This window comes from Dermochelys coriacea, chromosome 15 (assembly GCF_009764565.3).
Source record: "Dermochelys coriacea isolate rDerCor1 chromosome 15, rDerCor1.pri.v4, whole genome shotgun sequence".
Classification (NCBI taxonomy): domain Eukaryota; kingdom Metazoa; phylum Chordata; order Testudines; family Dermochelyidae; genus Dermochelys; species Dermochelys coriacea.
The window spans coordinates 33,116,007-33,131,204 of NC_050082.1; the positions used below are offsets into that span (position 1 = coordinate 33,116,007).

At 45.1% G+C, this 15,198-nt stretch overlaps 1 protein-coding gene across 11 annotated transcripts in view; it reads right to left on the reverse strand.

Annotated features, from left to right (window-relative positions):
- Positions 1-15,198, reverse strand: part of KREMEN1 (kringle containing transmembrane protein 1) — a 136,678-nt gene that overhangs the window by 56,605 nt on the left and 64,875 nt on the right. For 6 of the 11 annotated variants that reach the window (XM_043497767.1, XM_043497770.1, XM_043497769.1 and 3 more), the window contains one exon: positions 361-495. The exons of 1 other annotated variant lie outside the window; for it this stretch is intronic. In XM_043497767.1, coding sequence (XP_043353702.1) covers positions 361-495 — 135 coding nt within the window. Of the gene's footprint in view, positions 1-360; positions 496-3,071; positions 9,464-15,198 lie in introns of those variants that run through there. 4 more of the 11 variants (XM_038372995.2, XM_038372997.2, XM_043497775.1 and 1 more) reach the window with 4 other exon arrangements.

Here is a 15,198-nt window from a genome sequence, read left to right on the forward strand (position 1 = left end):
AAACTAGCCTATGAGCACAGGAGGCATTTTAGACGTTAAAATTAAAAATTGTATTTTGCAAACATTGTTTTTTTATCTATAATGCATAAAAAGTGCTGTAGCAGCTCTGGTTTTGCACCTCTTGGATGATCAACCTCAAGGTGATAGACTCATTCAGACTCGCTTTGTGATTCTTTGGACTAGAAGTAAGGGAGACATCACTTTGACACAGAACACATCTTTAGGTAGAGTTGAGTAATCTCTTTGCTGCTTCTTAACATAGCATTGTTTTCAAATATAGTTCCACGTCCAAGTGTGGTGGAAAACCAGAAAACTCAACCCCTTGGAAATTGTGCCAGTAACATGTAGATTTTTATTTACCTGCCCCTTGCGCTGATGTACAAGTGTGCTGTGCTGAAGTATCTTCGTTGAATACTTCACCATCTCTCAAGGTGGTTAGAAATGCTGTATTGAGTCTAAACAGAGTATTTCCCCATTCACTGCAGGGATGGGAGGCTGCGAGAGAAGGAGTAAGAAAATAAGGCAAAAAAGATCAGGAGATTCAAGTGGGAGGAAAACAGGAAGCTGCTGATTCCAGCATTGTTAAGTGGAGTGGGACTAGAGAAAGGAAAAATAGGCCAAATCTGGCAACAGGAAGGGCAGAAATAACAACATCTTTATAAACCATAAAAAGAAAAGGAGTACTTGTGGCACCTTAGAGACTAACAAATTTATTAGAGCATAAGCTTTCGTGAGCTACATCTCAGCTGTAGCTCACGAAAGCTTATGCTCTAATAAATTTGTTAGTCTCTAAGGTGCCACAAGTACTCCTTTTCTTTTTGCGAATAAGGACTAACACGGCTGCTACTCTGAAACCTGTCTTTATAAACCATGTAGACCTAAGATGGAGAAATTGAAAATGAATATTAAAAATACAGCTCCAAGAGACCACATTCCATCTGGCATTAACAAGCTTCCATACTGAATATAAGGGGGAAGGGAAGAAGTCCTGAGTCCTCTGGCACTGAGTCCTCTGCCAACAAATGCAGCTCTTCCCTTGACATTAAGTAGCATGAGTTCACTCATCCCAATTTCAAATTCAACTGAACATTGTGGTTGGATTCAAATTTTAACATTATTGGATCAAACATTTGTCTTAGAAGAGACTGTGTAAGGCATAGTAGAGAAGGGAAGAAGAAAAATAATAAATGAAAATAAACAGCATTAAATTTAAAAAGCAATTGTTATTGCAGTGACAGTACTCAGATGAAGTATTCCATATCATGAAATTCCCAAAGTGAAGGTTTCTCCTACAACATCAGCTCAGCCATGATGCATATGCTCTGTATTCTATAGTTCTGTATTTATTGCAGTGATGTATGAAAAATTACATTTAACAAAGAAAAGAAATATAAATTAGCAAAAATGTGCCATACACCAACTTACAAACATAAATGTTTCTCCGGCAGTGTAATTTCATGACTTTGGAGTACTATACTCCTAACCCTAAATTGTTTTTACAGGCCCTAGTTTGTCACATTTAATTTCTCTGGGATTTAATGTTAAAAATAAAAACTAAGAGGTGCAGTTTAAAAACTCTGCAGTCTTTGCTGGTGCAGCAAGTTTTGAAGGCCCTTGCTGGAGAGTTAATATACTTGTAGAGCTGCCAAAGTGTTGTAATCTCCTTTGTCAGAACTTTAGCAGCTTGCTGTGCTTAAAAGATCCATCACCCTTTGCTATGAATCCTCTCAAGTTTACAGTAACCTCCTGCTTCAGCAGCAAGAGTGTACATTTCTATAACTAAATAGCTGCCCACTTAACTACCTACTCTTGGATGTGAGCCTATCCATCTTTAAAGTCTACAATGAATGAAGCCAGATGTTGGGCAGATGTGTCTAGGTGTGTGTGGGAATGGAATCCTCCCCCCCAGGCCATGAAGTAACTGTCTACTAGCTCACATGCAGTCCTCCTGCGGGAAGAAGTTCTGACATAATATGGATCTTCTCATGCCAAGTCCCCACAGGAAGTGTGAATGAAGTAGCACTCTAAGCAACAAAGGAAGTAAACACCTGCTTTGTGCAGCAATGATTCCACAGCCAGAGGGCACTCAGAAGGGCTAGATTTGCCCCATCTGTGCAGCTGTCAGCTCATTCCATATTTTCAATTATCTATGATTGCTATTTGGAAACACACTCGCTCACGTTCTGCTCCTTACAAATCAAAAAAATCAGTGGCAGGTATAGGCCAAGTCTGCACAAATTTCAGCCTAAAAACTGATTTAGAGGTTAAAAAGTTGCATGCAAATAAAAAAAGGGGACTGTCACAGAAACTCTTTTGTAACCTTAACTCTAGCAGTCATCTTTGCATCAAAGCAAAGTCACTGCTGGTTAGATGTTTCGTCACAGCTAAAGTAAGTAAGTCAATTTCTCCACTCAGTTTAAGGCCAGCAAGTGTGAGTGTAGAATTCATCCCATTATCTGCTGTGTGTGACATCAGTTAGTTCCTGTAAAGATGGTTTTATGCCAGCACAAACAGTATAATGATTTCAGGTGGGGAATAACAACCAGGAATAATTATAAAAAGAAAATGAAACACTGCAGAAAAATGATCTTTAAGCAGAAAATTCATCATGTATCCAGGCGGCCCCAGTAGCTCTGACAGTTGTCAGTAACAGGAAGCTAATAGCCTGCATGCCACATTGCCTTGGAGGGACAGGTCTCTCTCATGTTAACAAGACACTGGCAAAATGGGGGTTGGGTGACACACCTCACTCTCTGTCTGTGCAGCAGGACCCAGACTGTAAGAAAAAGAGGTGGCACCAATTATTTCTCTAAACATAAACATCTCTCCCTCTGCTCTCAGGCAGGCTTTCCCAACCAACCCAAATAAGAGGTGAGTCTGGTAAAAGCATCCATAACTCCTCAGCCTCACATACCTATAACACCTTCCCCAATTCAAGCCCAGCTGTAAAGAAGTTATATAGTGACATAAGTGTAGGAGTACTTGTGGCACCTTAGAGACTAACAAATTTATTTGAGCATAAGCTTTCGTGAGCTATTCGATGAAGTGAGCTGTAGCTCACGAAAGCTTATGCTCAAATAAATTTGTTAGTCTCTAAGGTGCCACAAGTACTCCTTTTCTTTTTGCGAATACAGACTAACACAGCTGCTACTCTGAAAAGTGTAGGAGTGTAACCTGAAGGGAAGCCCACGGCATACAAAGCCTTCTCGATGGAGAATCCCAGAAAACATCCACAGGCTGAGTTGTTGGGATCTTGTAGTTGGAGCTGCATAAATGCTTGCTTACCACTTGACCGTCATAAGCAAGGAGATTTTAAGATATTTAAAACATTTACACTTCACTTATTGATGTCAATGAAATTACAAATGTTTTGCCTAATTCTTAGTGTCACAATAAGGAACTAATTAGTAAATGCTGAGGCTATAGCGATGTCAGGGCGGTGGGTGGGATTAAGAACCTGAACACAACAAAGCATTTACAGAAACAGAAAATTCAATCGTCACTCTTCAGGAAGAGGAAAGCCTGGTGCCTCCCAAAGGCTGGCTCTGCTGGTCTGACACAGCCCTAAATTAATGTAATTTGTCTCATTTCCTAGGGATTAGCTGCTCCTACCGCTCAGCATGCTCCTCATTCCCTTCGGGTACCCCCAGCTGTGCAGAGCTGGGAGAAGACTCATGTTGCTTTCCTTTGCTCACTTAACATTTCTTCAGCCTCAGAGCCAAATGCAACAGTTTCAGTATCTCTCATTTCTGTCTGTCTGTCTCTCTCTCTGTATATACACACCACACAGACTCTCCTGTCTCAGACCGATTCTTTACATAATCCCCACACTCAATGCAAGAGGGTTTGCAATCAGCCAGGTGCAGCGAATAGCCATGAAAAAATACCTCCCAGCTGCAAACAAATTAGTCCGAGCTTTGTATCAAATCTGCGGGGGAAGGAGGAGAGGGGAATAGCTTCGGGATCCTGCAGCTGAGCGCATCCTGGGTGCAGATACAGAGCGACCCGTCCCAAAGGGGCAAAGTGACCTCCGGAGCCGCTGGGTGAGCTATACCAGCCAGCCAAGTCCAGCTTTACAACATCGACTATTCCGAGCCTCCGAGTGAAAGAGCCCGGTCCCTCGGCTACTCCCAGTCCGTGCGAGACATTCCGGGCGTAGCCAAACGTCACTCACCGGAATAGAGCCGCTCAAAGCAGAAAGTCAGCGCCAATCCCGAGAGGGCGAGTGCCACGGTGGCTGCGGGACACTCCATGGGCGAGGGCAGGCAGCAGGTCCCGGCTTGGCTCCTTCATCCAGCACAGCAGGGAACGAAGCCTCCTGCTTCGGGTGCTCTGTGCTGGGGTGCAGGGAAGGGGAAATACAGCGATAGCAGAGACACCCTACAGCATCTGCTCTGCAACTGCAGCCCCCAGCAGAGCGAGGGATCCAATTACGGGCCATGTGACAGGAAAGAACAGAAAACTAATACCCCAACCTGCTGCAGCCCCTTGGCCCTGCCTGATCCGCCTTATTTCCTCCCGTTCGGGAACAAGCTGGAAGCTGGGACTCAGATTCCCTAAAGGCATAAGGAAGGTTTCATACAGATGGACATAATTTCTAGCTCAGAAAAGCCTCCTCTCCTATCCCATTAGCGCAACAGTGAGCTTCTGTCGCCCCTTTTCAGTGTTAAAAATCCTAAATTAATCATTTACCGTATTCCACAAATCTTCCTTCTTTTACCTCTCTTTATCCTCTCAGGATCTGTTATTGATTCGGTTTCACTAGGCAATTCACTAAAGTTAGAAATGCACAGCCATCAAATCCATCAGATTAGCTGAACGTCCTCGTTGTTCCTTTGAAACCTGATACTTCTCTGCGTTCCAGCTGTCAGCGACACCTGAGCTCCCTCGAGCCAAGTGAAATTTCAGTTGAGTTCAGAGAGAGTTTGACACAAAGCACATGGTATTTTCCCACAAGATGATGGGAATAAGTACAGACAAAGCCTCTTTTTACTGACAAAAATTCAGCTGCTTAACTCCATACTAATTAAAACATACACTCACCTCCTACGATTCCATACTCTCTCTGGTTTCAGAGTAGCAGCCGTGTTAGTCTGTATTCGCAAAAAGAAAAGGAGTACTTGTAGCACCTTAGAGACTAACACATTTATTTGAGCATAAGCTTTCGTGAGCTACAGCTCAGTTCATCGGATGCATTTGGTGGAACTCTCTCTGCTGATCTATTGCCCCGCATACACACGCACACCTTTTGTTTACACGGGGTGCATACACCCTTTAGCACAGCAATATGTGCACAGTATTTTCAAAGACAGGAGGTAGTGCAAAATGAGTTGAATAGAAGAATGCATCGGTGGAACCCAATGACCAGACGGAAAAACTTTTCCACTTTGCACAGTAAGTGGACCTTGTGGAAGCCTTCCTTCTGTCCAGGAGAATTTTCTGGACCTGCTCCGAACAAGCTTGCTCATCAGGATTCAGCCACAATGATATCATGCTGTCAGATGAAGAGAGCTGAGGTTCAGATGGAGCAACGGACCGTGGTCCTGCGAGATCAGGGCTGGGTACAGAGGCAGCTCAATCAGGGTCTCGTGAGAGAAATGAATGAGTGAGGTGTACCAATATTGCCTGAGCCATGCTGGAGCTATCAGGATGACCCAAGCTCAGTCCTGCTCAATCTTTTGTCAGCACCTTGTGCACCAGCGGAACGGGCAAAAAGGCATAGAGCAGATGATGTGATCAGTTCAGCAGAAACATGCCTGTCATTGAGCCTGGACTGTGGCCCCTCAGAGAGCAAATCTGCTGGCACTTTCTGTTGGAACATGTGGCAAAGAGATCTAGGTGGGAAAAGCCCACATGCGGAAGATGCTCAGTGCGACATCTCAGCATAGGACCACTCATGGTAAGTGCAGAAGGATCTGCTGAGGCGGTCTGCAAACTGATTCAGTACCCCCGGCAGAAATGGAGTCTCAATTGTAATAGAACATGTGATGCAGAACGCCCATAGGCAAACTGCTTCCCAACACAGAGGGGAAGAATGGGCTCCGCCCTTTCTGTGGATATAATACATGGCTGACCTATTTTCTGTGAGGACTGATACTGTCGTGTTTGCAATATGAGGCAGAAACTCTTGGCATATGAGACTGACTGCTCTGAGCAATCTGACATTGATGTGGAGAGCTAGCTCCATTGTGGAGCAATGTCCTTGAGTCTTGAGCACCCCCAAAAGGGCTCTCTTACCCAGCACTGAAGCGTCGGAGACCAGGTGCACAGATGGTTGAGATTTTGTGAAGGGAATCCCTTCACAGACCACCTTACAGTCTAGCCTCCATGATAGGGAGCTGAGGATGTGTGAGGGCAGCATAATCACCCTGTGTAGGGGGTACCTTGAGGGAGGGTAGCTAGCCAGGCTTGGAGAGGTCCGAGTCTCAGCCTTGCATGATGCACCACATACGTGCATGATGCCATACGTGGCCGAGAAGACTCAAGCAGGTCAGTCGTGATGGGATGGGCCTGCATGCAGTAGACTAGCTCTGAGATTGCTCAGAAGGGATCCCCGGGGAAGAGGGCCTTTGCCAGCTGGGAGTTGAGGACTGCCCCGATGAACTCTATTATCTGAGTGGGGACTAGTGTCGAATTCTGCACATGGTAAGTAGGCCCAACTACTTGAAGGTTGTTTGGATGACGGCAATGTCCCACTTCACTTGCTCTTGAGATTTGCCCTGAATTAGCCAGTTGTCGTCGAGGTACAGGAATACATGGACTCCTCCTCTTCTTAGAAAGGCTGCTACCACCCACATACATTTGGTGAAGACTCTCAGGGTCACCGAAAGGCCAAATAGCAGGGCTACAAATTTGTAATGGCCCTGGTTCACCATGAATCTCAAATATTTTCTGTGGCCATGGAAAATTGATATATGAAAATGTGTCTTTTAAGTCGAGGGCAGCATACCAATCCCCTGGATCCAGAGACAGGATAATGGAACCCAAGGAGACAATGCGGAACCTCAGCTTTTTGAGAAACCGGTTGAGGCGGCACAGGTCTACGATGGGCCAGAGACCCCCCTTGGCCTTGGGTATCAGAAAATAATGGGAGTAGAACCCTCTTCCCTTTAGAGGTGGTGGAACCTCTTCCACAGCCCCCAGACTGAGAAGGGACTGAACTTCCTGCTATAGCAGAAGCTTGTGAGAAGGGTTCCTGAAGAGGGATGGGGAAGGGGGGTGGGTTGGAGGTGACTCCACTGTGTTTAAAGACCCAGCGGTTGGAAGTGACCCTTTTCCAGGCCTCGAGGAAGTGGGAAAGATGGTTGGAAAAAATAGGGGTAACTGGATCGTGAGAGAGTGGGATTCATATGCTGGCCTTGACAAACCCACCAAAATGAGTGCTTTGAGGTACCCAAATGACAAGGGGCCAGTTGAAAGGGCTGCAGACAAGGGGCCAGTTGAGAGGGCTGCACTGAGAAGGAGGAAGGTGGATGTGGCCTGCACCCAGAGTCTCTATTCCTTCGTCTGCTCTGGTTGTATCTCTGGTGAGGATAGAAGCGGCCAAACTGATAAGGCCTATATGGTCTCCTGGGCTGAGACTGGGACTGCAAACCCAGGAACTTCAGAGTTGCTTTGGTGTCCTTAACATGGTGGAGCCTAGCATCAGTTTGTTTAAAAAAAAAAAAAAAAAAAAAGCCAGGGCCCCTTGATTGGCAGGTCTTGCATTGCTTGCTGGACTTCTTGTGGGAATGCTGATGCTTGCAGCCATAGCTCCTGTGCATAGTGACTGATGTGGGCTGCCCGTAAGGTGACTCTGGGAATGGTCTTGCCTTCTTCCACCAGGCCTGAGAACTCCTGCTGGGTTTTCCTGGGGAAGTTTATCCTTAAACTTAGTCATCCCTTCCCACATGTTATAGTCATAGCGACCCAGCAATGCCTTCTGGGTCGCTATGAGCAAGTTGGAGTCCTCCTGAAGCATAGGCCTTCCTTCCCAGAAGGTCCATTTTTTTAGGCTCCCTTGGCTTTGGAGTTGACTCCATGTTGCCTTGACGGTCCTTCTTGTTAGCAGCTCCTATGATGAGAGACCCAGGCATGGGGTGGGAAAGTAGAAACTCCCATTCCTTGGCTGGTACAAAGTATTTTCCTTCAGTTCTCTTGACAGTGGGAGGGAGGGATGCTAGGTTTTACAAGAGGGCCTTTATTGGGCCTATAATGCAGTTGTGCAAGGGGAGAGCGACCTTGCCGGGGCTGCGGCCATCAGAATGTCCAGGAAGCCAACAGATGGTTCCCTAATGACCTCCGCCTGGAGAACCAAATTAGATGCCACCTGCTTAAGTCCTGGTAGACTCTCAGGTGATCCTGGGGAGGAGAAGACCCTTTAAGCATTAATTCGTCCTCCAGTGAGGACGAGGAGGAGGGATGCGCTGTCCTAGTGTCCAAGGGAATCTCCTCCTGGCCAGTGTGCACTTGCTGGCCAGTACCAGTACTGGCATCTGCCTCGATACTGGGATGTGTTGCAGATTCGGTGCTGGGACTGGTACTGGAACCGGGTCCAGCGTTGACCCTGGAGCTTGACTCAAGAGTATGTCGGTGCATCCCCAGCATTGCTTTCATCTCTGACCACGCTGAATAGGAGCGCTTCGAGTTGGTACTTTGACGTGAGGGAAACCCCCAGGGGTTCCAAAAGGGCCACTGGAATGATGCTGGGACCGACGGACCAGGCGCCTTGAGGCATCATGGCTGCTGGGACTCCTGACGTCAGAGACGGGTGTGGGGAGTAGCGACGGTGCTGGTGCCTTGAGATGTCGGACCCCAAATCTGATTCTGAAGAAGAAGGAGAGCTGGATGACTGAGGTGACCATGGCGGTGATGATCCTCCCAGCGCCAGGGACCGGTGCCACGGGGACATCTCTGGTGAGGTAATAAACAGAGTCTTTCCCTTAGAGGCCAGTCTTGAGATTGGCCTGAAAGTAGTGGATTCGGTGCTGCTAGGCGGCGCAGGTGGTGCTGCTTCAGGCACCTTAGCGGGACTCAGTACTGGCAGAGTCATCAAGTCTTTAGCAGAAGCATACACCTCCTGGGTTGATGGTACCGCAAAGTCATCCATCTAGTGCCGGGCGAGGGGTAGCACCTCACCTGTGGGTGTTTGTGGCTCTGGTGGTAATGCCGGAGGCTGCTGTGGTGCCGGCGAGGGAGAGCGACTCTGCACAGGTCTCTCTCTATCCCTATCTGCCCATTTGTCCGTTCTTGGTGTCAGGGAACTGGTCTTCTCCCGATATCCTATGTGCCTCTTCTTTCCATGGCAAAAGTTATACTCCAGGTTGGTGTAGAGAAAGCTATGCTTACTGTAGACAGTTGTCTTGATGTTCTTTGGTTGTATTCTGATTACAAACTTCCTATCCTCTGAAGTTGCACTAATTCTTGTTCTGATGTAGCTGAAACTCCAGGATTTTGGTTGAGTTTTTGATTCCAATTATTTTGTCTGTAAAAAAGATAAAATAGCAGATGAAACCAATGTTGGAGACGAGTGTTAAAGAGCCATCAAAAAAAAAAAAGTTAAGCACCTTGGCAACAGAACTGAATTAGATGGAAATGTAACATTCTGTGTCAATTTTAGAAGAACTCCTGATGGTGTTTAATTTCAATGCATAGCCCACTGAAGGATAATCATTCATCCCCGTTACACATTACCAATACTAGAGCTGAGCAAATAATTCACAATAAATAATCTATTCAGGAAATGTAGCTCCCTCTCCATTTGCAAGGAAACTAGATTCTTTATGAATTTGTTTGTTATTTGCAATTGTTCAGCTTTTATGAAAAAGACTTTTCAATGTATGATAACTTTTTGCATCGACATTTGTAATTCATCATTTGCTTAGCACTGTAGCATTGGTCTGCAGGTCACATGGTGTTATTTCTGTTCCCTGACTGGATAATCTAAAGCTATTGCTACACTACAAATTACTTCAGTATAATTTGTGTCACTCAGGGGTGTGAACAACCCACATCCCTGAGCAACACAAGTTATACTGACCAAAGTGCCAGTGTGAACAGCACTATGTTGGTGGGAGAGCTTCTCCTGCCTCTCACAAAGGCAGGAGCTATTAAGATGACAGGAAAGCTCTTTCCCATCATCTTAGAGCACCTTCACCAGAAGCTACAGTGGCACAACTGCATTAGTGCAGCTGCACCGCTGTAGTGTAGACATAACCTAAGTTTTAGAAAGCAGAGCAGTGCATGAAAAAATTGCTGAGACTTTGATTCTCTCTGGGAGAGTATAGATTGGGAGATGAGCACCTTATCCGTGAGTGGAGAGAGAGTGTGCATGTGAGCAAGCAGGAGATTAAACAGATTTAGGGAATATTGGGACCATTTAAATACTTTCTTGTTTAAATAAAATCTGAGTCCCTTCCTGCTAAGGGAAAGATATAAAACAGAATTACTGGTTGTCTCAGTTTTGCTAATTCTTGTGATTTTATTGAGAGTTTTATAGATTCATAGGATTGAGGCCAGAAGGGGACCAATATGATCATGTAGTCTGACTTCCTGTAGCACACAGGCCAGAGAATTTCCCTGAATTACAGTAACTCCTCGCTTAACGTTGTAGTTATGTTCCTGAAAAATACTACTTTAAGCTAAACTATGTTAAGCGAATCCAATTTCCCCATAAGAATTAATATAAATGGGGGGGGGGGGTTAGGTTCCAGGGAAATTTTTTTTGCCAGACAAAAGACTATATTTTTATATACCTGCATGTGTGTCTGTGTGTGTGTATATATATATATATATATATATTGTGTCAGAGCTCCGACCTTGTCCCCGTGGGTCCCGCGCTTCCAGGTGGTTCATGCTAGCCTCAGAGGCTCACTGCGACCCTCCATGTAGCTCTTTTCTCTCTAGGGCCAGGGCTACAGTCTACTGAGCCCTTTTCATCATAAGCCAGCAAGGACATTGGTGAGAGAACAATTGCGTCCACAGTACCCCAAATTCGACCCAGCAAAACCGATTTCAGTGCTAATCCCCTTGTCGGGGGTGGAGTAAGGAAATCAATTTTAAGAGCCTTTTAAGTCGAAAAAAAGGGCTTCGTCATGTGGACGGATGCAGGGTTAAATCGATTTAACGCTGCTAAATTCGACCTCAACGTCTAGTATAGACCAGGGAAAAGTCTCTGTTGTCCCTACAGGCTTGTTCCAGAACAGTTTAGTCTCCTGTCCTGAGAGGGGCCTGTCTTCCCCTCCCAGGAGGTGTTTCTGTGGTGGCGGGTTGCGGGGAACCCGGGCCCGCCCTCTACTCCAGGTTCCAGCCCAGGGACCCTAATGGCAGCAGCTGTTGGCAGCCGACCTTTCACTGCCAGAGTTGCTACATTTCCCTGGGCCACTTCCCCACAGCTCTCCCACTTCTCTCTTAATGCCTTCTTCACCCTTACCTTAGGGCTCCCTTTCCAGTGGCCTGAGGGTGTCTTCACTACCCACTCCTTCAGACACACTTCCTCTCCTCTGGCTTCCTGGCTCTCTTCAGCCTGACTGGAGTGAGCCCTTTTATACTATCAGAGGGGCCTTAATTACAGTCAGGTGTTCACATTAGCTTAACAGCCTCACTTGACTCTTTGCAGGTTAATTGGAGTCATGTCCACCCTAGCCTGGAGTAGCCCTAGGCTTTGGTCAGTCAGGGAACAGAAAACTGCTTATCCAGTGGTCATCGGTATATTTGCCTTCTACTACTCTGCTGTACCTAACAGGCCTGGGTCTATCACATAATATATACACACAGAGAAACTTTTCTTGCATGTGTGTGTGTATATATATATTATACACACACACACACACACACACACACAGGTATATAAAAATATAGTCTTTTGTCTGGCAAAAAAAAATTTCCCTGGAACCTAACTGCCCCTATTTATATGAATTCTTATGGGGAAATTGGATTCGCTTAACATCGTTTAGCTTAAAGTAGTAGTATATATATATATATATACATATATAAACACACAGACACACACATATACATACCTATACACAGTATAAGTTTTAAACAAATAATTTAATACTGTACACAGCAATGATAATTGTGAAGCTTGGTTGAGGTGGTGGAGTCAGAGTGTGGAAGAGGATGGGATATTTCCCAGGGAAAGCCTTACTGCTAAATGATGAACTAGCACTTGGCTGAACCCTTAAGGTTTAACACGTTGTTAATGTAGCCTCACTCTACAAGGCACCAGGAATGGAGGGAGGGGAGATGGCATGGCAGAGAGAGACAGAGACACACACCCTTTGAGAGAGAGAGAGAGAGAGAGAGAGAGACGCACATTGCCACTTTAAGTACGTTGACCCCACTCTAAGTACACTGCCTTTTAAAGTAGATCAGCAAGTTGAGACAGCAGCTGCTGCCAGCAAGCTCCTTCTGTCCTGAGCCCTGTATTGATACTGTAGAGATGGGTACAGAATTGGGGAGGAGGGGACACCCTGACATTAGCACCACAGCAAGCAGGAGGCTCCCGGGAGCAGCTCCAAGGCAGAAGGCAGGAGCAGCACATGGCAGTGGGGGGAGGGACAGCTGAACTGCCCTGCAATTGATAGCTTGCTGGGAAGCTGCTGCACAGGGAACTTAGGGGAGCCATAGGCGCCAACTTCCTCTCGACCCCCCCGACCCGGCCTCTTCCCACCCCTGCCCCATCCCCATTCCACCCCTTCCCCAAAGTCCCTGCCCCCATTCCACCCCCTTCCCCAAAGTTCCTGCTCCTGCCCCACCTCTTCTCCACCTCCTCCCCTGAGTGCGCCACATCCCTGCTCCTCCCCAGCTGCTCTTTCTGCAAGCAGTGGTCAAAGCAGGCGGCTGCCAAACAATGTTATAAGGGAGCATTGCACAACTTTAAACGAGCATGTTCTCTAATTGATCAGCAATGTAACAACAAAACAACATTAACTGGACGACTTTAAGTGAGGAGTTACTGTAATTCCTGTTTGAACAAAAGCAGATCTTTTAGAAAAACATCCAATCTTGATTTAAAAATTTCCAGTGATGGAGAATTCCCCACAGCCCCTTGGTAAATAGTTTCAATGGTTAATTGCCCTCCCTTGAAAAAGTGCTTCTTATTTCCAGTCTGAATTTGACTTCCACTGAGTGGAATTTGTTATACCTTTATCTGTTAGATTGAAGAGCTCATTATCAAATGTTTATTCCCATGTAGGTACTTATAAACTGTGATCAAGTAACCCTTAACCTTTTCTTTAAACTGAATAGTTTGACTTCCTTGATATACCATTATAAGGCATTTTTTCAATCCTGTAATCATTCTCATGGCTCTTCTCTAAATTCTCTCCAGTTTATCAATATCCTTCTCACTCCCTCTTGCGCTCAATGACTGTTCCATTGTGGATAAATACTTAAATAGTCATTGGGCCAGAGAGAGAGACTGACTCTGTAGTCTAGTGGTTAAGCCGCTACTGGGTTAGAAGGCAAACACCTATCTTCCCCCCATTTGTGAATTGCTCTGGGGCTTAAGTAAGAGATAGACATCCAGATTTCTAGAGGGAGGCTACAGCACACATGCTGAGATGCAGAAAAACAGATGCCTAGGGAACCTTTACCTTGAAAAAGTAGGCACCATATGAATTTAGACCCCTACTGGGTTTGGCAGAAGTCTGGTGGATCGCAGTGGAGCCAAAACTGGGATTTAGGTGTCTAAATTCAAAATTTTGGCCTAAATCTGGGATTTAGGCAGTTGAATATCTTTGTGAATCTGGGCCTAAGTTTCAAGCCTTGACAGTCATGTAAAAAAGCTTGAAAATGTGAACCCTAACAGCTTAAAAGCTAGAAGACAAATCAAAAAACCAAAATTTATTTTTTTAATCTCATGATTTGTTAGGTGCTGACTCAATATTTTTGAACAGCTGAAATTGGCAATATTTCTGTTTAAAAGGCTTCACATCCAATTTTCTCTTGTCACATTCACAACAAGCAATGATGTGTACATGTAAGTGCCTTGTCCTAGCAGAAAACACCAAGATCAGATCCTTGTCTGTCTTTTATTTAACTATCTCAGTGCCAGAGTTCTGCAGACGTGTATTCTATCTCGTCTCATGTACAATAGTAAAACATATAACTTGGCATATTTAAAACTATACTGGAGAATATACTGTAGTTAGCAATCTTTCATGACTCCCTATGGATAGACTAGATAATCTAATATGGCTTTTCTAGTGCAAATAGCTTTACAGCTATACACACAGGCCCTTACCCTGCCTCAAGCTCTACTAGTGCCGACCTCTAGGACCATGCAGGATCTCATGGACTTCAAATAATCCCAATACTATATTTTTTTTCTAAATTCCCTAAAACATTTGTAAAATACAGATTCTTTCAGCAACATGTAGCATATACAGATCAACAGAATGTATGATGGTGGATGGGACATGAAGGGTTTATTGGTAGTTTTTGGAAGTTTGAAGTTATGAACTGTGTAACTTTATCTCATTTTATTCATGTTTTGAACAAAACCTAACAGAACATTGCGTACTATGTAAATGCCACATATCATGGGGAGGGGGGGAAGAAATCACAAATTAATTTAAATGCAGGGCTCAGAAACTGCCATATCTACACTTTTTAATCCCACCATCAGTTTGTCCCACCTCATCAATTCTACTGGCAGACCATGTGCCGATGGTTAGCTGGTGGTTTTCCACCCTCAGCTCCCTACCCAGTCGTGGGGACATGTGAACATCTCCCAGCGCTGTTGTGCTTCCCAGGCCTGGGAGGGGAGAATATATGAATTGTGATGAGTTCTCCCAGTGGGAATCTGTAATGTATATGGACTCTGCCAAATGTGGGGGTGGTGAAAGGGGCTCTCCATGAATTTTCTGTGTGATTCTGTATGTGAGGACATTGCATTAATTGTGGTAAGTATCTAGATTCTATGGGAATCTATATCAATTATGCATGAAGGTTGTGGTATGGGATTCTGTGTTAATTGTATGAGGCAACACTAAATAAGTATGTTTTGTAGGAGGAAACATTAAATGGTTTGAGTTCTGGGGAGTGCCAGAATTAGTGGATTTTGGGTGACAGAATCAATTGGTTTGTATTTTCAGTGATGGGTAGAGTGTTGGTGGTGTCTGAGGCTTCATTGAGTATTACTGCCATATATGTTTTCCCATCTCACTTCTCCATAAATTCAATAATGGTGACTGTCTTTACAGAAAAGGAGCC